We start from the raw sequence: 17,469 nt of genomic DNA on the forward strand, positions 1-17,469 counted from the left end.
ATATAACGTATAAATTGCAGTTTGATAGATAACTTAACCCACACAATCAGATATCTTATAATAGAGACTTCCACTTAATAGATATCGCTGTTTATAGGTATATGAAGGCTCTCATGCCCGTCACTCTAAAGGAGGAGAGTATTTAAGAGTAGAAAGAAGGAGAAGAGAAAAGGAAGTCGAAAGTAAGACTGATGCCAAGCCTACGTCAACCGCCAAGCCAGAGATAAAATACGAGCTAAATATTTAAATAATTTCTACACCAGACGACCAAATATAACGAAAGCTGCCTTCTCGACGAAAACACATTCTGGCGACTACACAGTGGGAGAATATACTAATTGATACTTCCCTGTTTGTGTAATATATTTAATAATGCGCCCGCCCACGAAAAGAAGAAAGATCGCTGTCCCCGCGCGTGTGGAGGAAATATCATTCAACCCAGAGTCCCGCGAGGAGTACCTGACCGGGTTTCACAAGCGAAAAGTACAGCGCGCCAAACATGCACAGGAAGCTGCAGAGAAGAGAGCAAAGGAGGAGAGGAGAGAAGCGCGGAAACAGGTGGGACACAGCCTGACATGCAATCTCTACCTTGTTCATAGCTAATGACGGGAGTAGATCCGAGAAGAACGAAAGGCAGAATTCGAAGAAGCGCTGAAACGGCATCGGGCGGAGATGGAGGCGTTAAATGGCTTTCCCTCCACCGTGGGAGGGGACGATGACTCTGAGGATAGAGATGATGGCGAAGAATGGAATGGAATCATCGATCCCCCGCCAGTGGATTACGAGGCGGAATATATCGACGAAGACAAATACACTACTGTCACTGTGGAAGAAATCGAAGCTACCAAGGGCGGACTAGTAGTTATGAAGAGGGACGTAGACGGGAAACCTCAGGATAAAGATGAGGCTGCAAACACGGAAGACGAGGATGAGGACGATGAGGAGAAGAAAGAAAAAGAGAAAGTGAAGAGCGACGGGAAAGGAAAAGGAAAGAAGATATGGACGAAGGAGAACCCTAATAAAGAGAATAGGAAGAAACGGAAGAAGAAGCGAGACTTCAAGTATGAGAGTCCGCTGGAGAGGAAGCTGAACAGGGCCAAGGAGCGCGGGAAGAAGAAGAAACAGGCTGACGCTAGAAAGGCAAGCAAGGGATGATACTATAGCATTGAATATAGATTAAGATATGAATATACGGAGTACTGGTACTGGACTATGAGCAGACGTCGATTGAGTATGTACTTCGACTATTTAAGGTGAGAAGACACTTTAGAAGTCGGCAGTATGTAAAGGGGTAAAAACTATTAAAATGAACGAAGCTCGGGATAGAAGAGAGAATTAAAAAGGTTCAGGATGACAGCTGGTAGGGTATGACAAGGATGAATGTATGTAGTTTTTGAGAAAGGGATCTCTGAAAGGTTTATTTATCTCCTGCATGCTAAAACTCTAGACATCGCTGATAGACCGCTCCAATTCCTTGAGCTCTTCCTTGACGGCAGCGTACTGCTTCGACATCTCCTCGTATTTGGTCTCCCACTGCTCGCGAGTGGCCTCGAGAGCCTGCACTTTACGCTCGAAGTGGCCGGCCTTGACGTCCGTTTGGCGCAGCCTATGCATATAAGTTAGAACAACCATCGTCTAGACGGGCTCGGCAAAACATACTTCTCGTTGGTCTCTCTGAGAGTCTTATCAGTCTGCTCGGCCTCCTCCTCCATAAGCTGTATACGGCGCTGCAGGGACTCGTTCTGTGTACTGTCTTGAGCCGCCTCGCTCGCTTTGGATTTGGCCTCCTTGAGCGTGGTCTCGAGTGTCTCTAACCTCGTCTCAAGCAGCTGATTCCGGTGGGTGAGTGAGGTTACCTCTTGTTCTTTGGCTAGGTTCTCCTGTTCCAGCTCCTTGATGCGGGCCTTCTGTTCCTCGATTTTGGTGGCTCCGGCGTCGATGTCCGCCCGCATAACCTCAATTTTCTGCCATCATCGTTGTCCTGGTTAGCATGGGACTCGTTGACCTGGCGGGGGAGGGTGGGTGATGAAAATGCATGGTTGATGTTTATGTGCCCCTGGCTGCCCCGCGGCGGCCGTTGGGATGCTTACCCGCTTGATGCCGTCCATGGTGACTTGATGTGTGTGTTTTGGGGCGGTAGATGGGTTGGAACGAGTGGGATAGAGGCGTCTCTGTATATTATTCTGGCGCAGAATCTCGTTGCCTGGTGTTGCAGTTGGGAGCAAGTAGATAGGAGCCAGAGCTGCTAACTTAAGTATGGAGGGCCCGCCCTGGCTTACATACGCAGAGACATCACGTGAGAATGTTTCTGCCCCTGTTGCTGGGGGGACAGAAATCAAAACAAAGGCGAGACAAGTTCGAGGAAGCAAAAAGATATCGCGTCGACGAGCAACGCATCATACAGAGGCTACGGTTGCTGCCTGCTGACGAAAGACTGACGGGTGTGCCGAGATGCTGTCCATCAGAGGGCAAGGCCAGGAGAACCTGGTTCACGCGCACCAGACGGCCGCGGCCTCTAAGCCATTGAACCAAGGAGCGCGCCACCTACCGCCGAAGACCCCGTTGAACACGCTCCCAAAGACGCCGTTTAGAGTACCGCTTCACGATGAGAATAGACCGCTTACACTGGGGAAGGGGATGGGGGCGGGGATTGGCAAGGCGATGCTGAAGGGTCGTGACGAAAATGCGGTGCTGCAGGGCAAAGGAAAGGGCACGGAGAAGAAAGTGTTGGCTACACCGATGGGTGAGTAGATGTGCAGTGTGATGCCAGAGAGCGATGCCAGGTAATGAGAGGGGAGCTAACAGTAGATGTAGGTACAACACGAGCGCCACTTGGGATGAAGACGACCAATGCAAAGGCGCGGGCATTCCAGACTCCAGCTCCTACGCTGCCGATGGGAACGATCAAGCAGAGGAGTGCTAAACGGGGATCAACTCGCAAGATCAAAAAGGCCGCACCCGTACCCGTGCAGACTACGCAGGAAGTGGCCGTGCCGGTGGAAGATGAGCAGGAGCTAGAGATTGAATATATGCCCCCAAAGCCGAAGCGTGAGTTAAACACTGCATATCCAGTATCAGGAGCTTGACAGAGTGCTGATAATGGATTTTATAGCCCTTCCTGACCATCCCGATTATATTACATATGACACAACATTCCCGCAGTTCAAAGGAGCCAATCTTGGCCGTGGATGGGAGAAGCTGTACGAAGACAACAGCGTGGGCCCAGATGGACTCACGGCCAAGGAGCGAGAGGCCAAGGAGCTCGACGAGGCGTACGATAAGCAGATTGATGCCTTGATACAGGCCCAGATTGACAGCATTGGCACTCTTGAGTTGGAGGGGGAGCTAGATGACAGGGTCGAGAGTAGGCCTACCAGCAGAGCCACAAGCAGGGCTACCAGTAGGTCTTCAAGGTCAGAGCGGTCAGTCTCCACTCTACGATCAAGAAACGCGGCTCAGGCACTGGCAATGGACCCGAAAGGCAGCGTACGTACTCGGTCGTCCCCAAGACTCGCTGCGAAGGCTGCTGCAAAGGCACCGCCAAAGACAACGATGAAGAAGACCACCGAACCATCAAACCCATCTTCAATGCGCCATACAGCTGCCGTGGCTAGCTCGAGGAGCACCCTAGGCTACTCGAAGGGACGTGACGTGCTGTCTGCTCTACAAGGGGAGTCCGAACCTGCCAGGGCGAAGACGATGACGTTAAGGAAGAAAAAGGCCGAAAAGGAGAAGGAAGCGGAGAGCATCCTCTCGCCGGAACGGTACATGCAGCTGTACGGTCCACCACCGTTTGGTAGCGAGATGTGGATGCGGTGCAAGATTGCAGGGTACTTTGAGGAGGAGGTGAAGAGCACGGAGGAGCTGCTGGAGATGGACGGGCTGGATGATGCGTATGTTGAGGATGAGGAGAGTGCTAATTTCCAACTTACTCTCTGAATTGGCCTATTCCATACTCCATATATCTGGATTGTATATTCTTTGGACCGGCGTCTGGCGCTCTCAACTGTATTATTGTATCTATATACCCATAGCTGTCATCTTTACCGTACCTCATCTTTATCTCATGTATTCTATCTGTATCTCGTCGTCTCTTCATCTCATCTCATCTCATCGTCTCTTCATCTGCCTGTCTATGATCCCTACTAGTGTACCAGAGCAGTGCAACCCCTTGCCCCTGAAACGTCAAGCTCGACGTGCATGTGCCGCCAAGCTCCCACCACGCACTAAATATCCTCTCCTCCTCTGCTCTCTGCTCTCCTGGCTACGTATACAGACTCGCCTGCACCAGCGACGGGGTATCTGCCATTGCCTGAGCTTCATCTCGCCTGCCATCCGCCTCGCACGCCGGTAGTTGGTGTCTCCTCGCCGTCCCCGTACCAAGCTGATCGCTGTTCGTCGTAACCATGGCGAAGAAGTTGGTCAACCAGAAGCAGGCCACGGCCACGGCCACGCCAGTCAACGTCGACGTCTCCGGTGTCGAGTTTATCGAAACCCCAGCTGCGTCCTGCGTGAGCCCTAATGCTGAGCCGTGTGGTGTCAGGACGACGGAGGTAAGCTATCTCTCTACGTTGCAATTGCATATATATATATATATTCTGTTGGGATGGCGGCGTCCCACACAACAACAACCACCAAGCTATATGTGCTGACGATGAGAATGTAGTATCCTGCCATAAAAAACGCTCCTCTACCCGCCGATGCAGCGGGTTCTGACTCCTTCTCCAACACCCTTCTCATCGCCATCCTTGTCCTGGTACCTGGGTACCTTGCCCGCCAGCTCTCTGGTGGGCTATGGACCACCCTGTTCCTCGCCATCTTCACCTCCGTCCCTATTCTCATGGCCTACTGGACCGTGGCCTCTACTATTTCTCCCCGCAAGAACGAGAAGGCTAAATACCCCGGCCGTCCTGTCGAGTACTACCTCAACTTCCTCAGCGAGCATGACCGTGCCAAGTACCATGGCAAGTCCAAGGTACCAATGGAGACCTTCCACGAGATGTACTTTGACGGACAGGTGGACTTCAAGGGTGACGCATTGGAGATGTTGGAGTACAGACATGACTGGGCTCAGTTCAGGTTTACCTGGAGCTTGTTCAAGTACTTCTTGACCGGCATGATGCCAGAGGTTATCATGCACACCAGAAGCCAGGGTGAGCACTACCACACTCCTCTTACCCTGTCTAGATCTCAATTTCACTGTACTAACCCCTGGCAGATGAGGAGCAAGTCCGTGGACACTATGACCGTGGTGACGACTTCTACAGCTGGTTCCTCGGCCCACGCATGATCTACACCTCCGGTATAATCAGCGACATCAACAAGGAAGAGACCCTTGAGCAGCTCCAGGACAACAAGCTCGCTGTTGTCTGTGAGAAGATCGGCCTCAAGCCCGGCGAAACCATGCTCGATCTTGGCTCTGGATGGGGTACTCTCGCCAAATACGCCTCCGTCCACTACGGCGCCCATGTCACCGGTATCACCCTTGGACGCAACCAGACTGCCTGGGGTAACTCTGGCCTCCGCAACGCAGGAATCGAAGAATCTCAATCCCGTATCCTATGTATGGACTACCGCGATACCCCCAGCGTCCCCGGCGGATACAAGAAAATCACCTGTCTCGAGATGGCCGAGCACGTTGGTGTTCGACACTTCTCCAGCTTCCTCCGCCAGGTCTACGACATGCTCGATGACGACGGTGTGTTCTTCCTCCAGATCGCCGGTCTACGTAAGTCATGGCAATACGAGGATCTTATCTGGGGTCTATTCATGAACAAGTATATCTTCCCTGGTGCCGACGCCAGTACGCCTCTGGGTTTCGTTACTGAGCGTGTCGAGGGAGCCGGCTTCGAGATCAAGGGTATCGATACCGTTGGTGTGCATTACTCTGCCACCCTCTGGAGATGGTACAGGAACTGGATGGGCAACAGGGAGAAGGTTGAGGCCAAGTATGGCAAGAAGTGGTTCCGCGTAAGTCATGCATCTCTACCTCCATATGACGAATATATACTAATGTTCATAGATCTGGGAATACTTCCTTGCCTACTCTACCATCACCTCCCGTCAAGGTGGTGCTACCTGCTGGCAAATCACCATGGTGAAGAACATCAACTCCACCCACCGTGTCGAGGGTATCCCAACCCAGTTCGGCCTTGCCGGCGCTCGCGAGTCCAGCATCCAGAATGTCGGTGGTGGCCAGCTGTTGACCGCTGCCGTCGAGAAGAAGTAAGCTGCACCTGCATACATTCTTGGTTACGATGGTAGACGGGTCGATGGTTAGACGGATAGATGAGATATTCGGGAGGTAGGGTAGCTTGGACGATGATGAAAAAAAAAGTTCTAGTCTGGTAGGGTAGTCGGGGGGAGGAGTAGCATCATGCGGGTTTCCTTGCTTGTCTTTGGTCTGGCCGCTTAGATAAATACTTATGTAGTCGATGGTTTAATTATAATGAGACACACTGTTACTTCTTACCTGGCTCCGTACTCCTTACTGTTTTATCCCCGTACATACCAGTTCTTCCTATCTCTTCTACTTAAAAATAAAAAGAACGCTAAAAATATCGCCCACCCGCGGCTTCGAACTGCTGCCCTCCTCCATCGCGATGACCTCGCACCTCCAGTTTGCCTTCGCAACGAGTAAAAAAAACTTGTAGCTTCTCTTTGATTGAGCGTGTCATCCTTAGTGCAGGGGCCATGCTAATCTTCTCTGTATCGTTACTATGACCAAATGCCCGAAGGCGAAGTAATAGGAAGCTGTATGCCATATAAGGGGAGGTTTTCTGACATAAGACATTGTCATTGGCTGAACCAGTTAGCGCCTATTAGGTAAGGGCTTATTAAGATGATGGAGTATAGATAATCCGCGTAACGGGAATAAGATAATCCGACGCCCTTTCGGAATGGAAGAAAGAAGATCCGTGACATGATTACATAACGTGCGGGGAGCCGAGGCCGAGGGAAGCGCCGAAAAGGGAAAGAAAGACGTCGTTTTGTTCAACTTCTGCACAACTCCAGCTTGTATACACATCTTCGAGCTGCCATTGAGGCATACAACGAGGCCATGAAGAAACACCGGCGTATATCCTGGCTCTGGTGGTGATGCTGACAATCACTGACCTACCAGTTCCCCGATCGGGCGGCGTTACGCTAAGGCCGAGGTCTCGGTCTCTCCACTGCGGAGTGTTCGTGTAGCGGCTATTTGGTGGGATATCTCCAGCTTCTTCTCTTCTTCCTTCGTTACACTCTCTCCTACAGCTCTACCAAGCAGCCGCCGCCATGCCTTCACCGTCCCCGTACCCCCCAATCGACATCCCAGTCGTCGACCTCTGGAAGTTCCTCTTCGAGAACGAGCAGCGCCAATTCCCAGATGACAAGGGTAAGCAGCCACATCCCTACCATAGCTCTCAACCATTTTCCGTCTAACCCATGGACAGTGGTCTATCAGGACGCAGACACCCTGCGCTCCTACACCTACGCCCAGGTAAAATCTACAGCAATTACCTTCGGAACAGGCCTCAAGGCCTCTCTCGACTGGAAAAAGGGTGATGTCCTTGCTCTTTTCTCGCCCAATGATATCGATATTCCACCGGTGTTATGGGGCACGCATTGGGCCGGCGGTGTAGTGACGCCTGCCAACCCGGCGTATACGGCGGACGAGCTTGCGTTTCAGCTCCAAAAGACTCGTGCGCGTTTCCTGGTTACGCACTTGACTTGTCTGGATGTCGCTGTGCGTGCAGCGGCCAAGGTCGGAATTCCAGACGACTGTATCGTACTACTGGGTGACGACCGACATCCCACCCGAAAATATAAGCATTTCACATCCGTTCGCAACCTGTCTGGTGCAACAAGGTATCGTAGGACACGCCTTGATCCAAAGACGGATCTTGCCTTTTTAGTATTTTCGTCAGGCACCACGGGTGTACCGAAGGGTGTTATGTTGAGCCATTACAACATCGTCGCGAATATATTGCAGCTTAAGGCGGGCGAGGAAGGGAACTTGTCGTGTAATGGAGGGCCAGATGGCAAGGGAGACAAGCTACTTGCTTTCCTCCCGTTCTTCCATGTTTATGGTACTCTTACCCTCTCGTTTCTGAACGGACTGTGCTAACTTCCATAGGATTGACCTGCTTGATTCATAGCTCGATGTACTCCGGTTACCATCTATACGTCATGTCCAAGTTTGACATCGAAAAGTGGTGTGCACATGTCCAAAATTATCGCATAACGTTCTCCTATGTCGTCCCACCAGTGATTCTACTACTAGCCAAGCATCCCGTTGTCTCCAAGTACGATCTTTCGTCCCTTCGCATGATGAACTCTGGCGCTGCGCCGCTCACCGCCGAGCTGCTGGAAACCATGTACGCCCGCATCAACAAAGGAGCCAAACAAGGATACGGACTTAGTGAATGCAGTCCTACAACCCACACCTTGTCGTGGAATGATTGGCGCCGCAAGGCCGGCGCAGTGGGCAAACTACTTCCAAATATGGAAGTTAAATACATGACTAGCCCGGAAGATGGGTCGGAACCTGTGGAAGTTCCAGCCGGAAAGACAGGAGAAGTCTACCTTCGTGGGCCCAATGTGTTTTCAGGATACCTTGACAACCCAACTGCAACGGCAGGCTGCCTTTCGGCCGACGGCTGGTTCTGCACTGGCGACGTCGGTCACCAAGACGAGGAAGGAAACCTGTACATCACCGACCGTGTCAAGGAGCTGATCAAATACAAGGGCTTCCAAGTTGCTCCCGCTGAGCTAGAGGGATACCTTGCCGCACACCCAGAGGTAGACGACGCAGCCATCATTGGAGTTGAGAGCGAAGACCACGGTAGCGAGGTACCGCGTGCCTACATCGTTGTTAAGTCCGGTGTTGAGAAAGGAGAGAAGACCGCAAAGGCAATCGCAAGCTGGTTGGCCGGAAGAGTAGCACCATACAAACGATTGAGAGGAGGAGTCAAGTTCGTCGATTCAATCCCAAAGAGTCCCAGCGGGAAGATCCTTAGACGGGTGTTGAAAGAGATGGTCAAGAAAGAGAACAGCAAGGTTAAGGCGAAGCTATGAGGTATCTACCCTATCTGTTTGGATATTTTTGGTTTGATCTTCGCCATTTAGCATTCCTTTCTGCGTGGTTATGTCGGTTTCCATTTCTTACAATCTAGGCTTCACCGCCGATGCGGACGGTGGCAGTGGTGATGCGAGTAAGTATAGAGCGCTGAGTTGCCGCGTTTGCCATCCAGCATACCATGTCTCGGTCACTACCGAAATTATCATACAATAGAAAGAACAGTTATTCAATCATCGCCATATTCCATCCGTCATTCCACCATCTACGTATGGAAGAGTGATTATTTCCTACGTTATTCAATACTTACAGCAGAGTTACAGCGCAGGATCTAGCATTAACTGCATGATTAATTTCCCCAGGCTCAACATTAACTATACCCAGTGGCAAATCTGCCTGGATGCCTCGTCCTTCACTGATATCCCTCACAGCCCCAAATTTTACGCCCGCCGACCTTCTTTTAATTTCCCAATTCACGGCATGGCGATACCCACCACTATTTTTCCGCGTCCCACCGCAGGATTCACCGTCTCAGTGACTGGAGCCGCTCCAGTGACGGTGCTGACGGTGAAGCGGATGCCCGCTCCCTGAGGGACGGAGGATGCATAAATACCCGCCCCTCGCCCGCTTTCTTTCTTCCTCTTTCTCTTCCCTTTTTTCTTCCCCAGTATCCTTCTCCTTATATTTCTCTTCTCCCTTCCAATTTCCATTCCTGTTCCTCTCCTACCATTACCAATGAACCAAGTGCTGCAATAACGAGGTATTTTACCTCCACATCCATGAATCCTAATGGCGGTGCTTCCGGCCACATAGCCAAAGGCCGTCACCGTCACCTTTCGATGCCTTAGCCTACTTGTCTCTTCGTCTTCCCCTGGGTCAACGCAACATACAGGAAAACTCTATTTTGTTCCTCAAGCATTCGTGGGACCGATACGTGGAACATAACAGAGCGAAGAAGATGGTCAAGCAACTGGTTGGAGACTAGGAATCACAGTTTACCACCTATCTCGAAACGATCAAATCCAAGGTTAGCAAAGAGGTCGAAGCCACTGAAGCCAACGTGCCAAACACAAAAAAGGCACGGAGGTATCCAAAGACCACGAAAGGCTGATTCAACCAATGGTCTAAAGTCCGCCTTTCTAGATTTCGCGGCCAACAATATCCTCATGCATATGATAGGACAAAGCAACTCTCGCCTAGCCTTTCTCAACCGCCGAGGCCTGTGGTTTCCATTACTTCCTCATTTGCCAGGTCGGTACCCTACTACTCTCTCACGCTTAGCACGATGCCAGTCCAGCCCCGGCTTCTACTCCTACTAAGATCCATATCATCAGTACACGGGTTCCTTCCCCTACCACTCAAGTTCCTTTTACCACAGGGAACACAACCCCAGCCCTTAAAAACCTGGCGGAGGAGCTAAACGGGGCCCCAGTTACCTATTTCACAGCTAGGCTAGTTCAAGCCCCTCTACCATCTAATTGTTACTCGGTTGCAAATATCATACCAACACTCTCGTTGCCTAACAATAGGTCTACAATACCCTCTTACTTCAATCCTCGAGGGAGCCCTTCTCTGGCGACACCGCAGGGATACTCAAGCCCATCATATCCTGGATGAGGCCTGTTGGCTTCCATCTTTTCTCCTTCACTATATACCCTATACCTACAATGTCAACTTCATAAGTCCCAATTCACATTCTCAGGGTGCTCTTAACTCTGTCCCTGTCAAGGGCTCCCTTGGTTCACGAGATATCCTAGATCTTGGGGTGTGTCATATTTGCTACCTCTCCCACGTTGACCCCTGAATCATGCCTCCTTGCCTGCACTTACTGCCCTCTGAGTCTTGTTGTTGTGGTTGTCGACAATACCGGTCGCAACAATCTTGGTGAGTATGGGAGCCTCATTCACAGGGGTAGCGTGACGGTGCGCCTATAGAGGCTGTCCACTGGGAGTATGGCGAAGACATGTTGGATGACGAGGAGCCGTTTGAGGGTTTCCTCTCATGTCAGGTCTCCCGGTGGAGTTGAGCAAGATCTCTTCCTGTCTATTCCTATAATGATCCCCGAGATGTTGATGGATGGCTCTATTATGCGAAGCGGCATACTGAAAAAGTCCTGCCACGGTATGTTATCTCGAGCACTTTATACGACCACACCCATACTGAACCAGTTACGGCAATTGAATGTTTTTGGGACTATGTGGTCGATACATGCTTAGTGGCAGTAGCCTCGCAGACGCATTCAATGTCAAAAGGGGACCTGCATCCAATACTGCTCTTGATATTCAAACAAGGTTTAACTGTTATTTTGATAAGGTCATGCATACATCAATGTTGTCTGGTTGAATGGTATTAATAGGTAAGGACGTCTATATCTGAGAGAAGTTAGGTGATTTTGCTGACATGATCCAGCATAGAGCCGAATACACACCAAGCATGATCACTGATCCCCTACCTACCCGCACGGCTTTTATGCAAGGATTATCATAATGCTTTACCCAAGAAACTGGATACATATGAGCCACGGCTCAACGGTCTATTGACATTATGCAGCACTTATACGCCTAATTCCCAGGGTTTAACAGAGAGCGATTTGGCCTTGTCACACCAGGCATTGGTCTGGCGGCTGGATTGGGAAAAGTGTTCTGAAATCTCCGAGGTTGTGCGACTGCCTAATACTGGGTGGTTTCCTCCCCGGTCGTCGCAACCGGGTCATACGATTTTTTATGATATGGCGGATAAGCAGGCCTGTGGCTTCTTGAGGTTTATGGATGTCGGATTCACGCTACGAAAGCAGAGGATGATATCATTATGAATCCAGACATCCAAATTCCAATATTGGCCAGCCTAACAACACCAAGAACGCCAAATATGACTATGAGGAAGTTACATCCATGTGGAGCTGGAGGGCGCTGCATACGTTTTATCAATTTATCGGGCTTGGAGGAATACCGACCAACAGAGGATGGATATTGAAGCCTACAAACGGGACTTTTGATTAGTCTCGAAAGCTATATCCATACAGAGCATAGTCGTACGAGAAGCCGGGATGCTTACAACCGCCTAACAATCCCTACTTACCAATTAACGCGCTTTCGGAATCCACCTGCTGTACACTGCTTGGTGGATGGATGCTTAACTACATGGCGAGCAACGAAGTATATCCCTCAAACCGCCAACACTATAAGATAAAATGAAAATCGATGTGGGAGATTGAGGAGAACGGGCCACGTTTCAACAACTACGAGTGGTGATACACCCAGACACACAATCCAAAGGGAACACTGCCCAAATTTCGATAAGATCAAGGAGATAACGGATAGTGTATGCCTGGGACAGGATTACTTCAATTTGATGCGCGGACGAAAAGGCCCCCCGCTGATCCCCAGTCTAACACATTTCATACGCACACGAAATGTAAGTCGCATCTAGAAGACAGTGATTTTGGCTGTGCATGCGACTATTGAGTTCATTATACGGTTGGCGAATACTGATCTATATTCCAACAATGATTCCCCGTATATCAGTGATAAACGCACGGATGACTATATGCCACACCCGATATCCTGGGTTTGACAATGCTTTGCACCTGATATGATTGTCTATGATTGTTGTTGAAAGATTACCCAAAGGGAACGGCTAAAATGTTTCCTATTTTCGCACACCAAGTTCCACATAACAAACCTCGATGATTTTGACGGTATTGCAACCTTTTCTACAACCGCACTTCCAGAAGAAACATCTAACTGCCATGCCCACCAACTTAAACCAGATATTAGTGGCTGTACACACCTACACCTGACACCCACATATAGTTGGCTATCGCGCTTGCAGGGCTGGGGATACAAGATAGATCATGCAGCCGATGAAGAATAACTACCTCATCATACGTCACTCCACAGCACTCTGGTTTCCAGTCTCCGATATTGGTAGCATGTCTAAGGAATAGACGTATCCCGGACAAATAATGCGTTTGATTTCTGAACAGACATCGAGAAGACTTGGATCAATCAGTATTAAGCTCCTGGGAACTTGCAACAGAGCTAAACGGAACAAAAGCTGTTCTTAGGCTCGGCTTAACGTCCTCCAGTTCAGGGGCCATCAACGGTGGAAATACCAATCTTACGAGCAAGAAAATGCCATAACTAATCCAATTTTTTTTTTTTTAAAAAGATGACGTTGGACACCCACTGGCTTACTCTCCGAACCAAATGTCCTGTCTGAGCCTCCGGTCTAGCAGCCGTACCGCTACAAACATTGGAGATAGAACTGGAAGATTTACTCGATGAGGCCGGGATCAAGGAGTGACCATACTCCCATGCACTGTTACCCTCAAACTTTTGAAAATTGTTTGGACTCGTTTGTCCGCCGGCATGTGCCAAAGACTGCGTGGTTGCGAATCCTGGTTTCCTCCTCTTCTTCGCTACCCGGTGTAGAGCCTTACATTCACTTTTGTCATTTCAGTTAATTATACCCTCTTGCACTATCGGGTGGATGTTTCTCAAGCGACTCTGTGAAGGTGAATTTTGTCATTGCAAAGCAGTGCTAACGCATCATCTTTAACACCCAAACCTACTACCTGGGGTCGATTTAAACAGGCAGCATGTCGTTTATCCCCGAAAATTTTCTTAAGACTTGAGAACACCTAGTCCTATAGGACCGTAGGGTTTGTTGATTCCCTTGGGAACCTCAGACCCTAGCGCCATGTCCTCGCGACTCTAAGGCATGTGGTTGGTGATGCTTCGCCATGGAGGGCAACACGAAGCATATGCTAGGGGAAGGTGAAGCGTCTCGTCTAAGGAACATGCCGATTCCATATTCCATACTACGAGTACAATGAGAGAGATCTAGGACTCCCGGGCTACTTATCCCGTGGCCCAAGTTACTGCCTCTGCTCTCTACATTCGTGTCCGCTGTTTTGGCAGATCCGAAACTATCGCAATATCTCTGATCCTGCCTCCTAACTATTCTTGGCTCTAGAGAAATACACCTATAGTGGGAGAATGGAGGCAACCGTGGAGCCGGAGTCTATCTCTTTGGTAGAGTGGAAGTCCAACAATCAGCCCTGCTACATGGTCAGATGAGATATTCATGAGGTGTTAGTAACCTTCCATCGCTGACATTGTGATGGGGATATATACAACTAGCAAGGAGCAAAGCCTTGACGCAACAGTTTCGCTTCTCTTTGCCATCGTATCTTGTTGTTCTACCTTGGACGTGATTTATGAGGAAGCGCTCGCAACTTAGCATGTTCCTCACTCGTTGTTGCCTCCATAGCTTGCGCAAAGGATTTGTCTGCATACATCAAGACGTGCTGCTACATACTATCGGCTATTCGAGTATGTAAAGCATGGCATATTATACCTACTCCAAAAATGTTTCTTAGCGCAGAGAACACTGCTGGGTATATACGCCATCCCTCACGCTCACATTCGGCGGGTTTTTCAACCTTGCAAATCAAACGATAACAACTTCCGAAATGTTGTTCTACCCATCAGCCCAACCTGATCCTATATCATGTGGTAACTACGAACATGATCTGACTACTCCGTAACAGTGCACATGATGGGGAAGTTATCATCACTGACCCTAATAGCACAGTTGGTGAAACTTACCAGGAGAAAAGTACACTGCCATACAGTGGTGGATGTACTGCCATCAATACTTCATATACCCCACAGGCGCCGAATTTAGGGGCCCTCAGGACCACCACACTGGGGCGCATAGTAGGAGGTGAAAATGAGTGGCTAATGGTGTGGGTTATATATCTGGAGTGATATTCGTGGCTGTTATTGAAAGTGTTGCATGCCGAGAATTTCAGTTGCTGCTGGAAATAGAGGTCTTCGCTATCTCCAGGCTAACTTAATTATTTCCGAAGTTGTCAACCCTGACTAGACCATGGATGCCCTATAGCGCGAGGATTCGGGAGCTGATTGAGGTATGAGGTGCGCCGGGGCAGACAAAGCTGGACTATACTGAAGTAGCGCAACCAAGATTCGGATTATCGAGATGACAGCTGAACGAATCATGGGCGAAAAGTTCTTCATTATCGAGCGCATGCGGGAGCATATACTCATCAACAATGATAAAACCGTTCATAAGAGAACCCTTTGACAAACTACCAAGACCGCAACCACAAGTAAGCAAGTCACTACTTCCAGAAAAGACACTTGGGGGTTGATTCTTCCGCAGTTAATACATGTTGGACCACAAGGAACAAAAAGGCCTAGTGTCCAATGGGAACCATCAGCTAGTTAACTATAGGAACGAGTCGTACCCAACACACAGAAAATCCGACAAAACATAAAGCCTCACGAACAGATCCAGAGACATAGGATAAGTCGAGCGGAAAAAGAAGCAGAAGAGAGTACAATTTTGTAGCCATGCGTGAGAAGTCGTGTCGCTGCTGGCCGAATTGGTGGATCGGCCCGGGCTGAAAAGGGCTCGAAAAGCTCAGGAAAAGGGGCCAAAGAAGTGGACTGGTTCCATTTTTTGAGCAAGGGAGAACATCGAGAGTATGAGGCTCCTGACATTGGCACAGTCGACGATTGCGTTGGGGTGGTCAAAATGAGCCAGGAGAGTGTTGAAGCTGCCCCTTGAGAATGCTGTTATCCATGGGGAATCTCTGCCTGATTCTGTCCAGGACGAGATATATAAACTCCATACAGAGAACGGGACTAAAGAGCTCAGTCAACCTTTGCTTCGCGCCAACCTGCATTCCAGTTGTCACTGGCTGGACGGACTACCCGTATTCATACCCAGCGCGCGGCGCACTTCGACAGCGATGTCCTGGCGGGAGCTAAGAATATTTAATTACCTTCTAAGCTCGGTTGCTGAGATAAGAATAGGGGCATATTATACCACAGATATTAGCCCTGGGCCGGCCACGACACACGTATGTTGGCATATATCTACTCGACGGTGATAAGAATCCCACCACAGTCATCGTCACGGTCGACCGTATGTCAGATGGCCCATGGAAGGGCGCAAGGGATCGGCCGCACCTCCATCTATATACCCCAGTGCTCTCTGCGCCGGGATCATACTCGGTGTCGGAGTGAAGTAGAAGCATATGATGCCTGGGAATACTTCGAGACAATGGTTTTTCCACCGTCCGCTTCAAATAAGACATGTTCAACAAAAGACTCATAGGGTCTGACGGTGACCTCCTGTTTTTGGGCTGGGGGAAGCCCCTGCTTGCATGGCCGGTCGTAGACTACGCGACAATATGCCCAACGGGGCTCAGTGCTATCGTTCTACTCTTAATAGGATTAACAGCTTGACCTCGACCGTGAGCACTACCGTTGTGGAGACGAACATTCGATCTGTGGGCGATACGTGCACAATTTCCATTGCGCCTGTGGTTGTAATGCTACTTAGCTACAACTGACGCATTAACAGCGCCATGGGCTATCGTCAGTGTCTTATGGTAGCTAGAGAAGCCCCCTAAGACTTCGCCGAGAATGATAAGAATCGCCAAAGGGAAAAGTTATCGATACTTAGCGACAAGACCGGCTACTGCCAGGATGAAAACCTTGGGACGCCAAAGAAACCATTTACCGGATTATAAAAACTCAGCTCTTCCTCCCAGCATTCCTTCTACTCCGTGAGCTTAATACCTGGATGTACTGCTGACGTACTATGTAGAGGACCTCCTTTACTTGGCTCATGCTCTATGGGAGGACGAAGGACATACCATGCCAGTGATGAAAAAGGATGGCTCGAGTCGAAAAGGTCATCCGCCGCGGTGAACATTCCTTTCCTTCTCCTTAGCCATCATGCATAGACGCCAGCAGGGACCCGTCGTCAACTCGTTTAGGCGAAACAAATATGCAAGTTAACGTAGCTGTTGACAATACTGTCATGAAACTGCATGGACTTCTAGGTGGTCATCAGTGCACTATTTAGAGCTGTTTTGCCATCACCAACAACTCCGAAGGCTATGGTCAGTCGAATATATGTTAAAGAAATATACGCCTCCCGAAACTTACGATCGACAATGGCCAGGCTTTGCCGCACTCTGCCCCTTTTCCCATTCTCTCGAGGATGGAGCCGAGTACAGTCTCCAATAACTCATCTAGAGACATACCAGTACATTCCTTGTGATGGTTGGAGCCTCCTATCGGATGCGCCAAAACTTTGCACAAGGTTGACCGCTGCGAAGGTATATCTGCAAGCACACTTAATATGCAATTCTTCTAAATGCCTGTCAATCAGTGTCACTACGTGAGACGATCCCATTTTTAGTTGTCTATTAAACGTACTATGCAGTATTTCACGGTCGATTGCAACAGTAGCGACTTGAAGGTTGTCCAAATTGGTTCATCTATGGTGCCTGTCTCAACATCGACTTAAAAGACCCAGCAGCCAGGGTATGGGCGTTGAAGCTAATAATTGGCCTGTTCAGATATGTA

The 17,469-nt window shown here is 49.6% G+C and overlaps 5 protein-coding genes across 5 annotated transcripts; 4 read left to right on the forward strand and 1 right to left on the reverse strand.

The window, feature by feature from the left end:
• Positions 1–372: 372 nt before the first annotated feature.
• Positions 373–1,155, forward strand: GIQ15_04559 (rRNA processing protein Rrp17; the record flags this gene model as incomplete). Its single annotated transcript, XM_033551976.1, has 2 exons — positions 373–558; positions 616–1,155. The coding sequence occupies 2 exons, from the start codon at positions 373–375 to the stop codon at positions 1,153–1,155; spliced, it is 726 nt and encodes a 241-aa protein (XP_033405706.1).
• A 288-nt stretch (positions 1,156–1,443) lies between these two features.
• GIQ15_04560 (uncharacterized protein) lies at positions 1,444–2,108 on the reverse strand (the record flags this gene model as incomplete). Its single annotated transcript, XM_033551977.1, has 3 exons — positions 1,444–1,606; positions 1,660–1,964; positions 2,091–2,108. 3 exons carry the CDS (start codon positions 2,106–2,108, stop codon positions 1,444–1,446), a joined length of 486 nt encoding a protein of 161 aa, XP_033405707.1.
• Positions 2,109–2,451: 343 nt separating this feature from the next.
• On the forward strand, positions 2,452–3,939 carry GIQ15_04561 (uncharacterized protein; the record flags this gene model as incomplete). Its single annotated transcript, XM_033551978.1, has 3 exons — positions 2,452–2,743; positions 2,815–3,048; positions 3,113–3,939. The coding sequence occupies 3 exons, from the start codon at positions 2,452–2,454 to the stop codon at positions 3,937–3,939; spliced, it is 1,353 nt and encodes a 450-aa protein (XP_033405708.1).
• Positions 3,940–4,406: 467 nt separating this feature from the next.
• On the forward strand, positions 4,407–6,229 carry GIQ15_04562 (uncharacterized protein; the record flags this gene model as incomplete). The annotated part of the gene is made up of 4 exons (XM_033551979.1): positions 4,407–4,553; positions 4,667–5,153; positions 5,219–5,970; positions 6,023–6,229. The coding sequence occupies 4 exons, from the start codon at positions 4,407–4,409 to the stop codon at positions 6,227–6,229; spliced, it is 1,593 nt and encodes a 530-aa protein (XP_033405709.1).
• Positions 6,230–7,275: 1,046 nt separating this feature from the next.
• GIQ15_04563 (uncharacterized protein) lies at positions 7,276–9,057 on the forward strand (the record flags this gene model as incomplete). Its single annotated transcript, XM_033551980.1, has 3 exons — positions 7,276–7,375; positions 7,434–8,069; positions 8,117–9,057. The coding sequence occupies 3 exons, from the start codon at positions 7,276–7,278 to the stop codon at positions 9,055–9,057; spliced, it is 1,677 nt and encodes a 558-aa protein (XP_033405710.1).
• Positions 9,058–17,469: the final 8,412 nt, after the last annotated feature.

This window comes from Arthroderma uncinatum (genome assembly GCF_011692745.1).
Source record: "Arthroderma uncinatum strain CBS 119779 chromosome Unknown scaffold3, whole genome shotgun sequence".
Lineage (NCBI taxonomy): Eukaryota > Fungi > Ascomycota > Eurotiomycetes > Onygenales > Arthrodermataceae > Arthroderma > Arthroderma uncinatum.